Source organism: Eubalaena glacialis, chromosome 13 (genome assembly GCF_028564815.1).
Source record: "Eubalaena glacialis isolate mEubGla1 chromosome 13, mEubGla1.1.hap2.+ XY, whole genome shotgun sequence".
Lineage (NCBI taxonomy): Eukaryota > Metazoa > Chordata > Mammalia > Artiodactyla > Balaenidae > Eubalaena > Eubalaena glacialis.
This window is the reverse complement of record NC_083728.1, coordinates 68,650,489-68,671,189: the sequence shown is the minus strand read 5'-3', so window position 1 is coordinate 68,671,189 and position 20,701 is coordinate 68,650,489. Positions and strand designations below refer to the sequence as shown.

Below are 20,701 nucleotides of genomic sequence, written 5' to 3'. Positions count from 1 at the left end.
TTTAAAACACTTGTTCTCCCAAATTTAAAATAATCATCTAACTTCTCCATTTAGCATTCTTTTGGAAAACTTATAAATTATTTTGGCAAGTGCTACTTCTCGTTCTTCATCCATTTCCATGGTTAAAACCTAGGTGTTTCTCAAAGGACTGGGATGTCACCGAATATGGTGTTTGTGAGTTGATTGATATCGTATCAGAGATTCCAGACACAACCATCTGCTTGTCCCAGCAAGATAATGAAATGGTGATTTGTATCCCCAAAAGAGGTATGTGACTTAAATTTGCTGGAAGAAAGTTGTCTGTCTCAGTGGTCATTTTAACATTGAATCATACAAGGGATGCACTTTCCCCCTCCTTCTCTGTGATTCCTGAAGATTCCATGGAAAGTGCAGTGTGAAAACGGCTCTGCCAGGCAGTGGATCCTAGCGTCCTCAGAGTGGGGAAGCCACTTGTCAAGAAGAAAACCAGGCTATTTTTTCAGAATTCACTCTAAGGGGAAAAAAGGGCATAACCAGCACTTTCTGAAAATGCCTCCTTCAGCCTGTCTCTGGCTGTTTATGCTGTAATTATCCACTTGAGTCAGTTACCGTGACTGTTGCTTGTCTCTTCTTTTTAACTCTGAGATAACACACTTGAGAAGGAAAGAAGACTCAAATGGATGTTTCATCTTCCACGTTTTAGTAGTTCCAGTTGAGGTCTGGGGTGGGAACTAGGATAGAAAAATTAAATCTACACACAGTCGTGTTCTCCCGCTCTTATCAGTCAGTGGGTCTTAAACTGTGCTCTTGCAGAACACTGATGTCCACGAAATCATAGTATTCCAAAGCTAAAATGACTAATGCCAGTCTTTTCGTAATTCTAATTTAAAATTGAATAGAAACAGAAATCTAAGTTTAAACTTTTCTCTCCTGTGTTTTTGTTAAACTTTTGGTGCTTGATACTCTTTGCTGCTAGCAATTTTAACTGAAGATCAGGTGAATAAACAAAGCATGTTAATATTCAGAAGTGTGGTTTAGTAAAATAATTTCTAGATTACTTTTTCAAGTACAGAGACATGTATGTGTGTCATGTTCATACATGTGGAGTGGGTGTGGGGAGGTGGAGGGGCTAGAGAAATTATTTCTAGTTTGTAAGCTGAAATTACATAGGTGTGTATGTGTGCGTATGTGTATCATGACTTCCTGGTGTTCTGCCCTTGATTGAATTTGAAAACCGTCTGGAAAGAGAAGAGTGTGTTTGTTTTAGGTTGTGTGTGTTTGGAAGGCAGAGATGGTATCTCTTGTAACCAGTGCATAGGACTAACTACACTAATAATGTTAAGCACAGATGGATAGAAGAAGATTGTGGTGTATGGGGTTTTTTTGTTTTTTGTTTGTTTTTTTAAAGAACGTACCCAGGATGAAATAGAAAGGACAAAACAGTTCTCCAAGGATGTTGTGGATTTGCTGCGACACCAACCCCATTTCCGGATGCCCTTTAATAAATTTATCCCCTCTTACCATCACCATTTTGGCCGGCAGTGCAAACTCGCATACTATGGGTTTACCAAACTACTCGAACTTTTTGAAGCCATACCTGATATTTTACAAGTAAGTGAAGAAATTCTAATTATATCTTTCAGAACAATATAAGGGGGAATTAAAAAAATTTTTTTTCAGACCTGTTTGCCTGGGAAGTAGGGAGTTATGAAATAGGATGAAAATTTGAAATAATTCAGTCAGAGAAGCTGTGTTGTTGGCTTCTTAGTATTTTTAGGTAAATGTGGTTTTTCCTTCAATAAAGAAATCATTCTTCAGGTTAGTTTTAGGTTATCTGTTGAGAAAAGGATTACATAGCTTGTTTCATAAACTGAATCTTCTCTCATGAGCCCCATATTTTTCAGATCTCTTCTGTTGGAGGTGGGGATGAGTGCACGAGGTGATGCAAATGCTTGGCTGTTAAGTCATCGCTAAGTTAAACCAGATTTCTGTTGTTGATTTTTATTACTATTACCATCTTTGACCCCTGCAGTGCTTAAAAATTTTTTGTGTGTGTGGTAAAATACCTACCTGCCCATTTTTAAGTGTACAGTTCAGCAGTGTTAAATGTGTTCATGTTGTTGGGCAGCTAATTTCCAGAACTTTTTAATCTTGCAAAACTGAAACTTGACATCCATTAAAGAACACTGAAGTGCTTCTTAGTTCCTAATTGTATACATTTTCATGCCATTTAATCCCGTGAACAGTCATAACTGGTTCTCCCTTTCCTCCTCCTGTGTGTTTTCCAAGGTATTGGAATGTGGAGAAGAAAAAATCCTCACTTTGACAGAGGTCGAACGGTTCAAAGCTCTAGCTGCCCAGTTTGTTAAACTCCTTCGGTCCCAAAAAGATAACTGCCTTATGATGACAGATCTGCTTACAGAATATGCTAAGACTTTTGGTTACACATTTCGTCTCCAAGACTACGATGTCAGTTCAGTTTCGGCTCTAACACAGAAACTCTGCCATGTTGTAAAGGTAACATTTTTTTTTTTTTCACGGAGTAAGACTTGCGGTGGCATAATCCTCATCGGGATGTTTGCGTGTGATTAAGCATTTCTGTATTTACACCTTGCACTGCTTACCGTTGTTTCACAACTTGTTTTGTGTTGTTAATACGTTTTTGGGTAATAGGAGATGACTTGGGTTTGGCAGTTTAGAGTTTTGGTCTTGCTTTTGTGTGTCTTTTAGTGGCCTCGCCAAAATAATGTCCTTGTGAACCGAAGTCGCCAGTTTATCCTAGGGGGGTGTTTATTCTTGGGTGTCTCAGTCAGTCCTGCTGACCTGAAGTTGGATTCTTGTACACAGATCTTTGTTTCCGAAGTTTTGGGGAGACTGAAATCACAACTCTCCTTTCTGGATTTTGACTCACTTACGAAGTAGGTTTAGGAGCAGGCTGGGGCTCAGAGTTGCCTTGGTTGCTGGAGAGGCCGGATTGGAGAGGGTGACTGCCTCTTCTTCCCCAGCCTGTGCTGAACTGACCCTCGCAGTCCTGGGCAGCGCAGCTGAACAGCGTGCAGGCTGCGTCCACCACAGGACCAAGAAAACTCACTACAAGGAGGAGGAAGTGGAAGGAAAATGTACGAAGTGGTGGCAGCGCCAGTCACAGGTCTGGAAGGAGTCTGTTTCTGTGCTGGGCAGTTAGAGGAGGAGGACCCTTCATGGGAGGCAGGGATGCAGAGGCCGGAGAGCAGGAAGAACACTAGGAGTGGGGAACGTCCAAGGCCAAGGAGGAGGAGCGGCTGGCAGCACCAGGTGCCACTGAGAGGGCAGGTGAGACAGGACTCAGGGACCAGGGGGCCAAGCTGAGTGCAGGTACGTGGTGCTGCCGGCCGGAGCAGGATCGGCGCCAGTGTGATACGGGACCGCAGCCGCACTGAGTGGGCTGAGAAACGAGGAGGTGGCGGGGGCGAGACATTGGCAACAGGTAACACGACAGCTGTTCGGTTTGTTTGCTGGTGAAGGAGAAGAGCAGGAGACTGCGGGTCTGAGCCAGTGAGTGCTCGCTGGCCGTTCTTTCCAGGCGGGGAGACTGGGCACTTTTGAGAGCCGCCGAGAAGGATCTCCTTGAGAGAGATCGATATACAAAGGCCAGAAAGGGTGATGGGGTGAGGGTCCTGAGGGGGCCAGAGGTGCGGGAATTGGCATTCAGTGGAAGGAGGGACAGCTCTGACGTTAGTATTTTGACAAAAGGGAAGCGGGTAGGGTGGAGGCGGATGTAGGGGAGTTTGATGTGTGTCACCAGGAAAAGAGGGAATTACCTTCCCAGAGCTGTTTCTCTGTCAAGTACAAGGTGAGAGCAACTGCTTAGAGAGAGGGAGAGAGAGACGGGATTCCAGACTGAAGAGCTGAGAAGGTCTGAATTGTCAGTGGTGAGCGGGAGAGGGGCCTGATCAGGGAGGCGTAGGGGTGCTGGGAGCGTGGAGCTCCCCGGGGCTGGGTGCACGTAGCTTTCCTGTGGAGACAGTGGAGATGTGGCTGCTTGGGTACAGACTCAGGGAAAGCAGAGCGTTGGGTTCAAGGTGGGATTTTGCCAGATGGGTGCAATGAAAAGACATAGGGACAAAGGAGTGTAGATAAGAGTATTGACAGGAATGTTAATGAATTAATGGCCTATCAGTGCCAAGATGGATAAAAGAGGAAAATGAAGAAAAGAGAGGGCTCGTGAATCAGGAGGAAGTAGGAGTCCATGCTGGCAAAGTTGAAGAAACATAAGAATTGAGCATTCGGATCGCCTTCTTGTCTCCAACCCTGGCATCTGCTTCAGGCAGGACGTGTGGGAGGTTTGAATGAGTGATTCTGGAAGTGGGCCGTGACAAGGTCCCCATTGTGGCCTGGGGTGGGGTCTGGAGTGGAACTGTGTAGAAGAGAATGTCATTGGAGATGAGAACTTTGAGGAACTGAAGGCCCTGGTGTGGGACAGGCCCTCGGGATGTTCATTTGCTCAGGGCGATGGCAGTTGGAGGGCTTCGGTGGATCAGAAGACTAAGCCATGACCGCCGACTGTGATGAATAAGGGCCGATGACCGGGACGTCTGGGTGTGAGCATTAAAGCAGGAAAAGATGGGAGCGGCTCCAGCTTGCTACCCTGCTTGCACATTGCGGTCTCCCGGGGGGCTTCTGGGAAATACTGAGGCCTCTGTGATTCTTATAGAATGAGGCCAGGTGTGCTCTGAGCCTCAAGAGCACAGATTAGCTCACGAGGTGATTCTAATGTACAGCCTGGGTCGAGAATCAAGAGATGTATCTAAGTAGCATCAAGCAGGTTTTTATTTTTTCTTCTTAATAATGGTCTGGGCCTCTAAGAAGATGACTTGGACTCCCCTGGGCTTGTATCTGTAGATTGATTAAACCCCAGGTCTGCTGAGGAAATCCGTAGTCTGAATCTTCACAGATCCATAACCACGATGAGTGGAGTCAGGGTCGACCCACCAGCCTCCTGCCCTGGCTCTTGGTGGGCGTCAGCTCCAAAGACAAACTGGTACTGGGCTGGCTCCTCAAGTGCCGCCCACCCTCTGCCTCCGAGGGTCCAAAGCCCCTGAGCTTGACCCGTGGTCCTGGCTGGAAATCAGATAAAGGGGAAAACAGCCGTGATAGTGAGCAGTGGTTCCCCTGCCCAGGCCTGAGCAGCGTGTGTCCTGAAGCTCTGCCTGTTTTCACTCCCATGATGGCTCACTCACGGACGCGGCCCCCCTCCCCCCCGCACCATGCCCAAGGCCTGCAGGTCTCAGCCACCAAATGTTTGTTTCTTCACATGCTGTTTGGTCCCCAAATGATAACCTGTCTCTTTCACAAGGTTCCCCTCCCAATGCACTTAATTAGTTAAACCCTTTATCTCCTTGAGAATCTGAAAAAGTTGAGAAGTAGACATATAGTCAGACACGAAAATACCAGCTTTTTTTCAAGTGCTTATGGGCTATAAGAATGCGGCTTGCCCTTGGACAGAGAAGGCCTTGTGTCATCTCCCGTGTCTAGCCCCTGGGACACACACGTGGGGCAAGTCGACTGCAGAGCAGCTCTGTGGAGGGTCGCCTGCAATCTAACCACCTCCTGCTTCTGGAGAACATTGACCCTTAATTCACAAGCTTGGGCCCGTGGATGTCAGCTGGCCGGTCTTATCTCCTTCTCTTGGGGGAGCGGTGGTGTTGATGGAAGTTTCTGGTTATGGACCAGCAGGGAGGGAGGGAGAGAATGATTTCTGCTGCAGTTGGTCTGAACTGTTGGTCTGGGGTCCCAAAGAAGCTACAGCAAACCCACTCACTTTACTTCAGTTTAAGAGAAAAACTTAGAGATTTTCCTCTTTTGGTCTCGTTTGCCAAAGTGAAACTAGATGAACCAGGTATGACCCAGGCTGTCTCTCTTAATATTTATTTATTTATTTTTAATTTTTTGGCCGCGCTTCACAGCATGTGGGATCTTAGTTCCCTGACCAGGGATCAAACCCGTGCCCCTTGTAGTGGAAGCACGGAGTCTTAACCACTGGACCACCAGGGAAGCCCTCTGTCTCTCTTGAGTTCTGAAAAGTTTGCATTCTTGTTCTTCCCAGGTTGCTGATATGGAATCTGGCAAACAGATTCAGCTGATCAACCGCAAGTCTCTGCGTTCTCTCACTGCCCAACTGCTGGTATTGCTGATGTCTTGGGAGGGAACTGCCCATCTTTCTGTTGATGAGCTCAAGAGACACTATGAAACCACCCACAGTACTCCTCTCAACCCCTGTGAATATGGGTTCATGACTTTGACCGAACTTCTGAAGAGTCTGCCTTACTTAGTTGAGGTATGAATGGTAATGGTTCTGGAACCGTAATGAAAACTGTTGTATTGGGTATTTATAGATCACCAAATGGTCTAGATTAAACTGATTGGTCATTTTATAGACGAACAGACAGAGGCGTTGGCAGGTGTAGGCACCCTGCCCAAACAAGTGACAAGCCAGGATGAAAGCCCTGGCCTCCAGATTCTTAGACTGGGGTGCCTTTTTCCTGTACCAGGCTAGATTCTGCTGCTGTTACCTCTTTCTGAAGGAGATCGCTTATGTGGTGGTCTGTCAGATGCAGGGCAGAAAGGAAGGTTGACTGGCTGGTCACCAGGTGGCCTTTCAAGAATCACAGTTCGGGGGACTTCCCTGGTAGTGCAGTGGTTAAGAATCCGCCTGCCAATATAGGGGACATGGGTTTGATCCCTGGTCTGGGAAGATCCCACATGCCGCGGAGCAAATAAGCCCATGCGCCACGACTACCGAGACTGCACCCTAGAGCCTGCGAGCCACAACTACTGAAGCCCACGCGCCTAGAGCCCATGCTCCGCAACAAGAGAAGCCACCACAATGAGAAGCCCACGCACCACAACGAAGAGTAGTCCTGGCTCGCTGCAGCTAGAAAAAGCCCACCCTCAGCAATGAAGACCCAACGCAGCTGCCATAAATAAATAAATAGATAAATAAATCTTTAAAAAAAAAAAAAAAAAAAGAATTGCAGTTCGGGAATTCCCTGGCGGTCCAGTGGTTAGGACTCCATGCTTCCACTGCAGGGGGCCCGGGTTCGATCCCTGGTCAGGGAACTAGGATCCCACAAGCCGTGCGGTGCAGTTTAAAAAAAAAAAAAAGGGTGATACTTCAAGATTAGAAGAATAGTAAGAGAATACTGTGTGCAATTGTGGGACAACAAATATAGAAACCTAGAGGAAATAGATAAGATCCTGGGGAAAAAAGTGAAATTGACTCCAAATTTTTAAGAAGTTAAAAATTAGACCAATTAACACAAAAAAGACTGAAGATCATTGATATTTTACCACTGACAAAAGGCACAAGGACCAGATGGGTTAAGAACTGGGTTTTAACTCACCTAAAAAATAACTCCAACTTTTTAAAAACCACTTCTAGATCACTTGGGAAAAAAAAAAAAAGATGGGAAGCACACCACTTCTTTTATGAAGCCAAAGTAACTTTAATACCAGTCCCCCAAAAGAAAATGATTCTAAATAGAATATTAACTAAATAAATCCCACAATGTAAGAAAACAATGATTATACCGTTGTTATCATATAACCACGTGACCAATAATTAAATAATTTTAAAACTCTCTCCTTGGCCAAACAATCACCCCTGAGCCACTTTCTAGACTATACTTTGTCCTTGGGCCCTGCCCTTATCCTTGATGGGCCCACATGGCCGAGTTTTAGAGAGAATCTCCTACCCTTGGTATCTGATCACCCTGGCCTACCTTCTGCAAGAATGCTGTTAGGTCAGTTTAACAAGAATTCCCCCTACCCTGGATGTCCCTCTCCCCAGCCCCTCTTGGCTATAAATCCTCACTTTTCCTTGTGTCTGAAAAGGACACCTATACTTAGGTGTCCACTTAGGTGTCCTTTCCCCTGTTGCAATAGTCCTGAAGAAAATCTGTTTTTCTCCACTTTAACTACTATCGAGCTCTGGTTTTCTTTCACAATATCAAATCCAACATTTTCTAAACTCTGTTAATTATATATTATATGAACACTAGTTCTAGGCAATATTAGTGGATGTTCCCGGACAAAAGGCTTTCCATGGCCAGCTAAGGCTGGGAAAGATCTCTTCTCTAGGAGATCTCAGTGAGGGCATGTTAGACTGAAAGGCTTATGGTAAACAGATTTGCTTACTTGAGGACAAAAGGTTTTTGTCGGGTTTTTTCCCTTTATTGCTTTTATTGTTGTTTTAAGAATAGTGATGTTGTTGTCCTGCATCACGGTGTTCCTCGGGGAGATGAGGTTCAGTGGCTTCGGTCCCCACTGTCTGGTGCCTTTGTCCACCTAGGGGTTTGCCCTCTCTCTTCACTGCCTCCTTTCGTTTGAGATCTCAGTTTACCAGTTTCCTTCCTTTCTGACACACTATTTCGTCAGACCTCTGCTGTCTTACACCTACAAATAGAACCAGAGTTGGTTCAAGGCTATAGCCCTCTCTTGGAGGAGGTCCTTGAATCAGTCTCTCCTCCTCCCTGGCTTATTGCCCATTTTCAAGTTGACTTGGCATCTTTTCGCTCTCAGAGAGACCCTCATTTCTAGGACGCAGGACCAGTCACTCTGGAAGTTTCTAATGCTGCTGTTTTCTCCTGGACCAGGTTTTTACTAATGATAAGACGGAGGAGTGTGTGAAGCTCACAAGTCTGTATTTGTTTGCCAAGAACGTGCGGTCTTTGCTTCATACTTACCACTACCAGCAGCTTTTCCTTCATGAATTTTCCATGGCCTATACCAAGTATGTCGGAGAAACACTGCAACCCAAGACGTATGGCTACAGTAGTGTTGAGGAGCTCTTGGGAGCGATCCCACAGGTGGGTGTTTTCTCAGTTTCTTGGAGGGTGTCCTCCTGGAGAGCCACAGGCTCACTCTCGGACAGAATAATGGAACTGCAGGCATTTTGAACTGATCCTTTCAAAACGTACATACCGTTGGAGAAAAATGAATGATTTTAGCATTTCTCCTTCGTTCTGCAAACCTTCATCAAATTCCTAGGTGCCAGGTGGGGGAGTCCCAGACCCTGCCCTCAGAAAGGTATGGGGTAATGGAGAGTCAAGACGTCTGAGCAGGTGACAGTCGGTGTGGTCGGTGCAGCCGTCGGTGGGCACACCGAGGAGGACCAGGTCCGGGGGATCCCAGAGCAGAGTCCTCACGATGTGTAGAAGTTAATTACCCACGTGACGAAGAGGGCAGACAGTGTGAGCAGACGCAGAGCAGCGACAGGTAGTGTGGCGCTCCCGAGCTGGAGCCTCTCAGCGAAATGAGAGCTCAGTTATGGAGGCCAAGACTCTGTGGAGAGAGGCGAGGAGCCTCGGGGTTGCTGTAGGAGGCGCCATGGGGCTGCTGTCCATGGTAGAGTTGAGAGAACCAGGAGGAGAGGAGGAGCCTGGCAAGGGGCCTGCCACTGCGGAGGCCCAGGTGAGCGCTCTGCTGGGCTTGAGCCTGAGTAAAGGAAGTAGGAAGGGACACGAGGGTAGGACAGCTTGGGAGCCGAGATGAGGGACTTGGTGACAGATGCACGGGGGGGGGGGCTCTGGGAGCCAAGGGCCACTGCTGCCTCTCTCTCGGCGGAGGTGGGGGCAGCGTTATTAGGTCGGGGCCTTTGTTTTAGGGTCAGGATAATGAGCTTAGCTTGAGGGGCGTGGGAGAGCCCTTAATTCTTTTAAGGTGCATTTAGTATCTGGAAGAAATGGTAAGAGCTCCCACATGAGAACTAGCTTCATTTATATACCAGCACTGGTGTTTGGGAGGTGATGTTTTTAAAGAGTCATAAAGAGTAATTTTTAAGCTGAGTCTCACAACTTCTAAGACTACAGCTTTTTGTAAGCGTCATGTGTCTGCCAGCCTCTGTTGCTTTAAAACAAAGTGTAGAAAATTTTTTCTTGGCGTTAATTTGGTCTTTAAGTCCTAGTATGTTTAAGTATGTTACCAAACACAGTAGGTCACACTCTTCCTGAATTTTAGGGCTTATTTCCCCTCCTTTTCCACTGCTTAACCAGTAGTATGTCTTGTGTGCAGGTGGTCTGGATAAAAGGACATGGTCATAAGAGAATTGTAGTGTTAAAAAATGACATGAAAAGTAAGTAAGCCCCATCCCCTCCCCCTTGAGAAGCCCCATTTCTCGCCCTGATCCCCCTTTGATGGGTGCTCTCTGTCTTCCAGGTCGTGTGAGTTCACTTGGTCTCCCCTCTGCCAGTCATGAAACCCGGCCCTCAGCTACCGACCGCATCCTGGAGGTGCCCGAATCTCACACAGCCTTGGAACTCAAACTCAGAGCAGGCGGTGACGGTAAGAGAGGAAAAACAAAGCAAAGCTGGTGAAATTTTCAGGAAATGGCTTGGGGTAGAGTTGGGGTGGTTTGAGGGGGAAGGATGACACTGGGTCATTTGCATTCCTTAAAGGTAAGTATTCATGCATTTTCCAAAGGAGTCTTGTGTTTGGTTAAGAACAGAGAAAAAACTGGCCTGCATTTGATGGTTGACCGGTTAAGGTTCTTGAAGGATGTCGGCGGCCCCCACAATGACAATAAGCCAGCACAATTCAGATGTTAAAGGAAAAAAGATTCTGACACTTATTAGAATACTTCAAGATGATCTCAGTGGAGTCAACTCTGCTGCCCTTGGAGAGAGAGATGGAGCTTAGCTCTGAATGCGACAAGGACAGGTGGGGGCTTATAGTCAAGGAGCAGAGCAAGGGGGTCAGTGGCTGGGAAACTACCAAGAGGAGACATCAAGGTAGGGGGATTCCTGCCGACCTAAGAGGATTCTTGTTAAAGGCAGGCCAAGGACTTAGACATCAAAGGTTGGGGGTGGGGTGGGATGAGGAACTTGATCAGATATCAAAAGGCTGGGGGATTTTTGCCAAACTGACTTCTCAAGATTCTTGTCAAGACTGGACATGGCAAGGACACAAGAGACACAGAAGGCCAGGGTCAAGGTCTGGTGGTGAAGAGGGCTTGGAGGAGCCTGACTCCTGACTAAAGTTGGGTTAGGGAGAGTCTTTGTCACAGGACATCCCTGGGAAAGACTTAATAGTAATGCATTAGGGTTACTCAGAACAACATCGAGTCATCCCGATTTTATGTGGAATCTTCTGTGTACCAGACAGAAACCAACTCGCTTGAATTTTGAGTCCATTGCTACATATGAGAATTTTATCTCCATAGGACTCTGCAAGTTGTTAAATAGTTACAAGTGCTACTGTGCTCTGTGTTTACAGGATAATCAGCTATGTAGCATTTTACATTTTTACAGAGCACCTGAATGTAGCTCATCCTCTCAAGCTGTCAGCACAGCCTTCAGCAGTAGTTACCTCCATCCTACAAATGAAGAACTGAAATTCTGGGAGGTTAAGTAGCTTACCCAAGAGCACTCAGCGAGGAAGTGACAGAACTGGGAGCCAAGTCTTCTAATTCCGAGCTTTTGCTCATTTAACTACTTTCTATGGGTTTTTTAATTTCTCAGCGTTTTTTAATTGCCCCCTTTGTGTTGCTAAGAACACAAATCGGGAGATCCTGGCTGTGGCATTTCACGTACCAAGAGTGACCCAGACCTTTCTGTTAACGGCTTTTTTATAAACCTTGAGTTCTTGAGTACTTCCTGACCTTAAGGAGACGGCAAGCCTCAGGCACAGACCGCGCAGTCGTGAGTGGAGCCCCGCTTGCCTTCTCCTCCAGGGCCCCATCCAGTGGAGCAGGAGCTCCTCCGCCTGACCAACGACTCCCCTGTGGACCTCTTGTGCGCGCCTGTCCCTTCGTGCCTGCCGTCCCCTCAGCTGAGACCGGATCCCGTCATCCTCCAGTCTGCTGATCTCATTCAGTTTGAGGAGCACCCCCAAGAGCCCTCTGGTAGGAGGCACTGTGTCATTGCGGGGTTTTCTCTGTGGCTTTGATTAAACAGTAAACCCTTAATGCCGAGATGTTAACTGTTTGATGGGAGTGGGGAGAGACTCTACTTTTTCAGGCACAAATATACCTGTGAGGATTTTTCAGGACCCCCTTTTCCTATCAGGGTTCCTGCTCACAGCCCGAGGTGGCTGAGGGAGCAGCAGGCAAGGGAACGATGGTGGTCTTGAGGGGTGCTGCAGCTGTGCTGGGGGTGGGGACCCCACGGGGGAGCGTGCAGGGGCTTCCTGGGCTGTGCTGCCCACCTTTGGAAAGTGCAGCAACTCCAGCGGCAGCCCCCGCCTGTCACCAGACATACACGTCACCCCCGGTCTGGCCCAGAGTTGAACGACTCCAGAGGGTACTGGGGCTCCGTGGGACTGTGAATAGGGGAGGGAGGGCACCTGTGTCTCGCGCCCCAGCTTGTGCCACAGCTCGAGATGGCACGGGCCCCAGGCTGCTCGGCTAGGAAGAGGCAGAGCCAGGATTGGAGCCCCAGGCCTCTTGTCTTTCTGTCGTGTCCCTGGCCTCCTGAGAGGCCGGCCCACCTGCTCTGTCGAGGTCCTTCCCTTGTCGTCTCCTCTGTTGGGATGGTCCTTCCCCGCTCTGCTGGCACTGCCGTCCAGGAGATGACCCTGCTGACCACAGGCCTCGGTCTTCTTAGCAGCCTTTGGCACCTTTGGCACCGTCACCCAGTGAAAGAGCTGAGGCTGTTTATCTGGAAGATAGTGGGGAGACGTCTGCCTACCTGGCTGTGGAGCTGGCCCTGGGCCGTGGCGACGGCGGGCTGGTTCCCCTAGAAGCATGGACGTGGTGGGGAACTGACGCTAGCTCTTCCGTGGGTGTGGCCTGGGTGTGTTTAGTGTGCTGAGTTCAGCCATCCCCGTGTGCCGGGGAGAGAAATAATCTGAGCGGTGCTGGCAGTTCTGTCCGTTATTCTCCCCAGCGAGAGTCAGCCTGAGAGCTGAGCTGAGGTTCTGCCTCCCCGCCGTCACCCTCAGCCTCTATGTGCCTCTGGTGCGGGAGCCCCTTGCACACGCAGTGGCAGTCCGAGGTATAAGGACACATCACTTCCAAGCAGTGTGGCTCTGTACCTACAGCAGGCTAGTTACTTGTGGCTCAGCCAGAGAAAGAGCAGCCTGTGCGCGCTCTGGGAAAAGTGGCTGCTTCACTTCCTGGATTTTTGAGGGTACTTCTGACTCTGTGCAGTTCTCCCCTTATCTCTGCTTGCCCTGCTCCCCCCTCCCCCTCCCCAGCCCCACCTTGGGTCCACGTAGAGCACGGTCCTCTGTCAGTGGAATAGGCCAGGGCCCCCTGGTACCAAGGCCTCTCCTGGTCTGAAAGTCTTTAGGTCACATGTGGCTTATGGGTCCTTAACTACCTGACAGAGATAATGAATGGGCAGAGAAAGTGGGAAAAAATGTTTTTAAACCACTGCACATTGATTTGTAGCCAAAAACGAAGGTGTCTGAAGTTTTGTAATTCAAGGGAGACCTGAGATGAAGTTTATAAATGTTTGACTTATGTGACACATAATATTGGCCACAGAGCTAATAAGTAAATTATGGCATAGGTGTGACATTTGGGGATTATTTTTTTGAGAAAGGAGAGAAACTGAAAACACACACTTTTTGCAGGTCCTAGAACTGAATGTGTTTGCTTTCCTGTGTTTACAGAAATTATTGTTTTAAACCAAGAAGAGAAAATGGAAATTCCAATACCAATAAAGAACGAAAACCTGCCCTCTGATTCCAGCTCATCTGGCGTCTCAGCAGCCATCCCAGTGCCTCCCTGCCTCTCCACGGAAACCCCAGAGTCGCTGCTCAGCAAGGACCCTGTGGAAAGCCCAGCCAAAAAGCAACCCAAAAATAGAGTAAAATTGGCAGCCAACTTTTCCTTTGCACCTATAACCAAGCTTTGAGTCTCGTTTTGAACATAGAATTAGGATGGGAAAGCACTGTCTGATTCTGCACACAAAAGTGGGTTCAAAGAAACCTTTTCTGTTTTAATGAAGACCCCCTAGAAACCAGTTACTTCATCTTTAGACATATTCCATAATGTTTTGTTTCTTTTACATTGACACAGCTTTGAGCTGAAGTTTTTCTTTCATTTTTTCCCCCACTTATTTGGAAAAAAAAAAAAAATTCTGTCATTTGTTAAAGAATCCTTAATATATTTTAACAAATTTTTGTTAGTTACCATGAAGCGTAATGGTGTTCTGTAAGAAGACAGCAGTGAGAACTCAGCAAGAAGGAAGTGGTTTTACTTCCATCAAGCCATGTCAGTGGTAAAATCTTACATGTAGCATAATATAGTCTCTAAGCCTTTGCTTACTGATGTTTTCAGACAGTATTAATCAAATGCATGAGGTGTCTTTGAAGCAAAGCCTGTTCTGTGATCCTGTGCAATCACAACACTGAAGGAGAAGGGTGGGAGAGGCAGGAAGAATGTATTTTCTGGTTGGATGTGAAGGCTCCTGGCTTCCATGTGACTTGTAAGCGTGCCTTGTTTTTTATTTAACTATGCCTGTAGTTGAAAAATGTGGCTTCATCACAGATTTTTTAAAATGTTTCCACTTTGGGGTTCCATTTAGGAGCTTTCTAGAAAGTCAAGGATGTTTTAAGCTTCCCTTTTATGTTAAGTTCCAGTTTGATATGGATTAGGTTAAGGAAAAGGAGATGGTCTTGGTGTCATGAATTTAAAGTCAGCATTTGAATTCCAACACACATTATTGTGTGTCGAGAGGCAATGTTGGGAAGAGAGTCTGATTTTCTAAAATATGCATCAAATGCATAAATTACAAATCAGAGCTGAGGAGGGAGGTGCTTTAACAGGAACAGTATCAATGCTCTTTCCACTAGGAAGAGACAGAAATTCTATCTATACATAGGAAGGCCAAGGTTGATCAACTTAACCTTGTATTCATAATTTTAAAGCTGGTTTTGGTAGCTGGGAAGCTTTGTGTGTGAGTATTTGTGTGTTTGTGTCTGTTAACTCAGTGTCTTTTAATAGTGTCTGCTTTTACTCTGTTACTTCTCGCTGTTGGAAGCATGTGTGGGTTTTTTTGTGGTGTCTGATGTTGGCATTTGGGAAAAGCCAGCTTTTGAGGGAGCACTGCCCTGTGGAATGACCTTCGCCTTGAGGTGGCTGAGGCATCCGGTGACGGGCGGCCTCTTACGCCTCCTGGAGAAACCTGACATTTACAATGGGTTGTATTTGTTGGGCAAAAAGGCGGATTCGTTCATAGAGCAGAAAAAACCTGTAGGCATAAGGTCTTCCACTAGTTAGATGGTTTCTTTTGGGGAAATGATTATATTTTGTAACTTCTAGAAAGCCAGAAAATGGGCTCTGATTTTATAGCCAGCATTTTGATAAAATGCCACAAGATAAGGGCTATTGAGAGATTTTTACAAGTAAGATTTTTTGTTCCCCAAATCTTTTAAATGAAGCCAGTGATTCCCAGTTCTCAGCACATGGCCCCAACCAAGATGGAATGGCCCTGGGAAAGCCTTCTAGGCATCATGGCACTCTTCAGTCCTCCCAAAGGCATTTCCTCTACTGACACAGTGTGACAGGAAGTAAAATGCAGAGGTGCACTTTTTTTTAAGAAGCTTTTAAACAGTGTGACAAAGTTGGTGTTGAGAACATCAGTGGCCTTATTCTGAGATTTCATAAGGCTGAGTTTGCACACGTGGACTTTAGTTTTGCTCGAAGGTAAAGAATGTGGACTTTAAAGATGTAAGAGGCACCATTACAAGTCACTAGGAACAGCCTCAAAGAGCAGCTTCTTTGGGCAACAGACAAAGAAGAGACTGGAGTTGTGCGCTGTGGTGTGGGTGTGGTTGAATCGTTCACTGGAGTCACCTGTCAGCCTGGGACGCGTGTGTGACTCCAACAATCGCTGTTTGAAGATGTGAGAATACAGCGAAGCTCGTTGTGTTCGTAATGTACTCCACAATGGCCAGTCCAATTGCTATCTATTTTTTTTATCTAGAGGTTTAATTGAATGATGTGACAAAATGATGTATGAGAATTAAGACAATGAAATTCTTTATTTCTGGGTGGAAAGATGTACCAGATTAGATTTATCTGTTTAAAAAAAGACAAAAGTTGTCACCAAAACCCCCTTTCCCATCTTGCACTGTTTGTTTTGGATTGAGCTTGGGGGAAGAGATGTTTTTCTTAACTGTCTACTTTGTTTGAACACTTTTTCTGTGCTTCAAGTGCTGTTTTGTGTGTTGGGACCAAACAGTTGTCAATAAACTTTAAAAGCAAGCATAAATTTGAGTTTTCCAAGTGAGTGTTTTGTTTGTTTGAGGGGGGCGGATTGTATACCAGTCCAGTTCTGTCAGCTTCTCATCCCTTCTGAGAATCTGTGAGATGGAAAGCAAATTGGTCTGTCGTCTTAGAGCCTCTTTGAATTTGGCATCTGGCCCTGGCAGGTGACTGGACTATTGGCCCTTCGTGGTCAGGACCCTCCAGGGTTTCCAGCCTCGCTCCAGCTCATAATCGTTTGGGGAAAATACAATAATCACAAATACCCTCCAGTTACAAAACTTGGGATAATCCCTAGGAACTCTCTCCCTGGGAAAGAAATCCATTTTGCAGGCTACCTTGGTTTTGGTCACTGCCAAGCATGCTTTTTGCATAGCCTGTTTGAAAAAGACTTCTTTCACACATTGCACTGTGAAGCCCTTTTCCTGAGACCACTGTTACTCCCCACCCACTCTCCACCCCCGTCTCCAGATTTTGAAAGGACCCAGAAGAGACTTGAATGTTTGGGTAAATTGCTTCTTGATGAAGTGCAGTTTTTTTAAAGTTCAACATTAAAAGTCTCTTAAAAACCTCTGGCAATCCTTTCAAAACACCTTTCACAGTAGCCAGTTTTTGCCAGAAAACTTGAGCAGCCACTGTGCCCCTTTAGAGGGGGCAAGGAAATTTGGAAGGTCTAGATTGCGGGTTGAAGTAGGGTGTCACATTTATCTTTGTGCAATTCCCATCTGGTCTGGAGATGGCAGCCTAGCAGACGTGGTCAGAGTGAGAGCAGACCTGTCCACACAGAGGAGATGGATGTGACCTTCTAGGACCTGACTTCAGATGTGCAGTTGACCTGTGTGTTCCCTTTACCATGAGGAGCCTCATGCTTTGGGACTTAGCTTCTCTGGTTTCTAGCTGCTTCATATGGGCAGAGTCCGAGTCATCAGAAGCACCCCTGTCCCTCCTGCAGCAGGGACCTGCTATAGTCCCCGTTTGCGGGTGGGGACAGGTCACATATTGGCTCTAGGGCTGGGGAGGAGCAGGAATCCTGGCTCTGCCCCATAAACCAGCAGTCAGCAGACCAGCAGTCTCCATCACTGCTTTGCTTGACCTCACGCCCTCCTGCATGGCTATACTTCAGGCTCGTACAGTCGCTGGCCAATCTCCCAGCTGCTAATGTGATTACAGCATCAGCCTGGTCTAACTAACGCCACTCTTGGGGGAGACATGCGGTGGAGACTGATCTAATTTGCTTGCATGGATTAATACTTTCAAGGCTGAGTGTCGAGTCTCTTTCCCAGGAGAGTTCTAGTCTCTCCCTGGGAGGTAGGCAGCCCTGGGGCACAGCTTAGGTTGGAATATGAGGAAACCTGGTCGCCTTTGGGATGCAGTCGGCAAATTATAGAACTGGTGGGAAAGCGAGCCCCTCAATTTTCAGGTGTGTGGGACAAGATCAGAGATTGAGGGCCAGAACTTTCCTCAGCAAGATGAAGAGAAGGATTCACATGTCCTGGGAAGGAAGGATTTGGAAATGGGGAGAATTTAGCGTCCAGAGGAGGAAAGGAGAAGAAGCATCTGTAGTTGAAGCTAAGGACCTGGCCACTGGGCCCCTCATCCCACATTGGTGAACCAGCTAGGGGCGCTGCAGTGGTCAGGGTGGCCCTTCCACCTCTGCCCGAAAGACTTCCCGATGCGGGGCCTGGTGTGAGAGAACCCCGACCCTGCTCCCACCCCTTCTCCCTCGCAGACCTGAGTCACAGTGAGTGCAGACAGACCCACCCACAGGCTGTAGGGGCCCAGCCCTCGGTGTTAGCTGAGCCTAGTGTGTCTGGGCCAGACGTGGAATCAGGAAAGAAGTTTCGGAAAAGAAAGCTCTGTTCTGAAGTGGAATCCCTGTTTCGTTTCTGTACGTGGGGAGACCAGTGATGCTTTGCACATGGACTCTGAGGCTTGGCCTCTGCTGACCTCCCGCATCTCCGCCCCCCGCCCCCCGAGGGCCCTGGGTTCTGCTGGCTGTCAGCTGGAAGCCACCTGCAGACCCTGGAGGCTGCCCACAGTTCCCGGCCACTTGGGCTTCCTCAGAATGGCAGCTCAGTTCACCAAGCCAGCAAGGAGAATTTCCAGTCCTCTAAGAGGGAGGCTTGTATAATGTAACCTAATCAAGGAAATGACTTCCCATCACCTTTGCCAACTTCCATTAGTTAGAAGCAACTCATAGTCTCAGTAGATGAATTTACATGGATGATACGTAAATTTACCCGTAGTTGATGAATTTGAGTGAGTGGCTGACATCAGAGGCCTAAGACATCCAGTTTCCAGCTCCTGGTGTGGGAGAAAAGAGATCCCTGGGCTGGGCTCAACCTTCTGAGGGTCAACAACCAAGCTTCAAAGCTGCAAGGCCTTAAAGACTGACCAACCCAACCACTCTCCACCCCCATGGTGAGGTTACAGATGGGGACAGTGAGGCTGGAGAGGGTGAGCCATTGCCCAAGCCACTCTGTGGCACAGCTGCGCCGGAGTCCCTGTCTACACAGCTCCGAAGTCTAGTCTTTCTTGAGCACCAGTGGGTGCCAGGCCCTGAGCCAGTTGTGGGGCCCCCAGTGAGTAAGACACAAGCCTCCCCCATGGCAGCAGGACTCTGGGCTCAGACAGGGAGACCAGAGAGGGCGACAGGATCACCAGGAAAACATGTTTAAGATGCAGATTGTCGGCTAAAACTGAGATAGGCTGGGACCTGGGACCCTCCACAGGAGTGCTTGTTCCTGCCCCTGGACAAACGTCTCCTTGAGCAACAGATACCAAGAAACTATATAAGGGACTAAAAATAACTGCATGCATGCGCAGTCGGGGCAATGATGAACAATAAGATACAAAAAGGCCATAAGCCAGCTGCCACTTCTGATGTGCCAGGAGCAAAAGCAGGATACTGTACGTGATTCCTGTACACAGCACCACCAAGGGGGTGGGCACACCACCTAAGCCACCCTTCCAGTGGACCCACTGATCTGCCCCCAACCTCACCCTATTTAAGGAACCAGCTCGCCAGCCCTTGGAAAGCGAGCAAGGGCACCTGTTTCTTGTTTTCGTTCCCTTGTGCTTGCAGCATGAGTCCCAGTAAAGCCTTGCCTGAATTTCTCGTCTGGCCTCTTATCAATTTCTATTGATTAAAGAGTTCAAGGGCCCAGGTCAGCAAAAAAAACCACCGGCCTAGGCTCTTCAAAGCTGTCAGGGTCATGAAAGACAAAACGATTGAAGGAGGTTAAAGAGACAGGGCAACACACAGCACACTTGTTCCTGGACCAGATTCTGTATAGCAGAGGAGGAGAATAATGGAAAATATTGGGACAATCAATAAAATGTAAATGCTAGATAATAGTGTCGTGTCGCCGGACTTTGCAAATTGTTCTGTAATAGGAAAGAGAACCCTTGTTCTTTAATACGCGCTGAAGGATTTAAGGGAGAAGCAACATCATGTCTGCAGCTAAAGTCATTCTTGGAAAAAAACAAGCACGTAGAGAAAGGGAGTGATGAAGCAGACGTAGCAAAATGCTAGCAATCACTGACTCTGAGTCAAAGGGTGTACAGGGATTCTTTGTACTGTTTTAAGGACAACTTCTATAAATTCAAAATTATTTCAAAATAGGGGAGTTCCCTGGTGGCTTAGTGATTAGGATTCTGGGCTTTCACTGCCGTGGCCCAGGTTCAATCCCTGGTCAGGGAACTGAGATCCCGCAAGCCGCGCGGGATGGCCAAAAAAAATTTCAAAATAAAAAATTATCTTAATATTGTCGAACAGGCTCCCAGGCCTCTCTGGGGGTTGAGGACTGAAAGTGGGGCCCATAGGCTCGGAGCTGGCTGGCCCAGGGCCACGCTTTGTTCGAAGACTAAAGCCACAGAAATGCTTCCTCGGGGGTTTCTTCTCTCCAAATGCATAGATTGTGGTTCACATGGGTAAACAGTTGCTGTTCGAACCTGAACAAACAGCTCTTTGGTAAAGCAAGTCAAGAGCGTGCTAGAGGCCCATGGGGGACTGACAGTCCTAGAACCACTGCATTCCTTTCAGGCCTGAGCTGCCCACGGGGCTGGGCCGGATGTCGGAGAGAGAAGGGGACACAGAGAACTGAGTCAGCCCAAGGGCTCTGAGTTCTGTCCTGGCTTCAGCAAGCTCGCTGGTGACCTTAACAAACCCCTTCCCTGCTCTGAAAGCCTGTTTGTTATTCTCCATTTTTTTTGTTTTGGCTGCGTTGTGCGGCATGTGGCATGTGGGATCTTATTTCCCCCACTAGGGATCGAACCCGCACCCCCTGCAGTGGAAGCGCTGAGTCTTAACCACTGGATGGCCAGGGAAATCCTGTTTCTTAGTAAAAGACAGCAGACAGACACTTGTTTTTAACTTCCCAGCATCTCTTCTCTCCTCTTCTGGCACAACTGGGCTGACATCACACTCTGTCCCCAGAGTCAGCCTTTGGACCCCAGCTTGGCTGAGAGAGATCTGCACCCCCTGGTCCAGCAAGTGATTCGGGCCTGGGCATGTGACCCTAGCCAGGCCTG

The 20,701-nt window shown here is 47.6% G+C and overlaps 2 protein-coding genes across 4 annotated transcripts in view; one reads left to right on the top strand and one right to left on the bottom strand.

Moving 5' to 3' along the window:
* The window catches only part of MARF1 (meiosis regulator and mRNA stability factor 1), a 41,042-nt gene extending 24,867 nt beyond the window's left edge, over positions 1-16,175 (top strand). For all 3 annotated transcript variants that reach the window (XM_061209971.1, XM_061209972.1, XM_061209970.1), the window contains 9 exons: positions 134-267; positions 1,388-1,590; positions 2,269-2,496; positions 6,065-6,295; positions 8,613-8,825; positions 10,030-10,090; positions 10,174-10,299; positions 11,687-11,857; positions 13,570-16,175. In XM_061209971.1, coding sequence (XP_061065954.1) covers positions 134-267; positions 1,388-1,590; positions 2,269-2,496; positions 6,065-6,295; positions 8,613-8,825; positions 10,030-10,090; positions 10,174-10,299; positions 11,687-11,857; positions 13,570-13,814 — 1,612 coding nt within the window. In that variant the 3' untranslated portion in view covers positions 13,815-16,175. The remainder of the gene's footprint in view (positions 1-133; positions 268-1,387; positions 1,591-2,268; positions 2,497-6,064; positions 6,296-8,612; positions 8,826-10,029; positions 10,091-10,173; positions 10,300-11,686; positions 11,858-13,569) is intronic.
* The window catches only part of LOC133104311 (bMERB domain-containing protein 1), a 165,002-nt gene continuing 156,837 nt past the window's right edge, over positions 12,537-20,701 (bottom strand). The window contains exon 8 of the mRNA XM_061209974.1: positions 12,537-12,611. Within this exon, the coding sequence (XP_061065957.1) occupies positions 12,608-12,611 (4 nt within the window). The 3' untranslated portion in view covers positions 12,537-12,607. The remainder of the gene's footprint in view (positions 12,612-20,701) is intronic.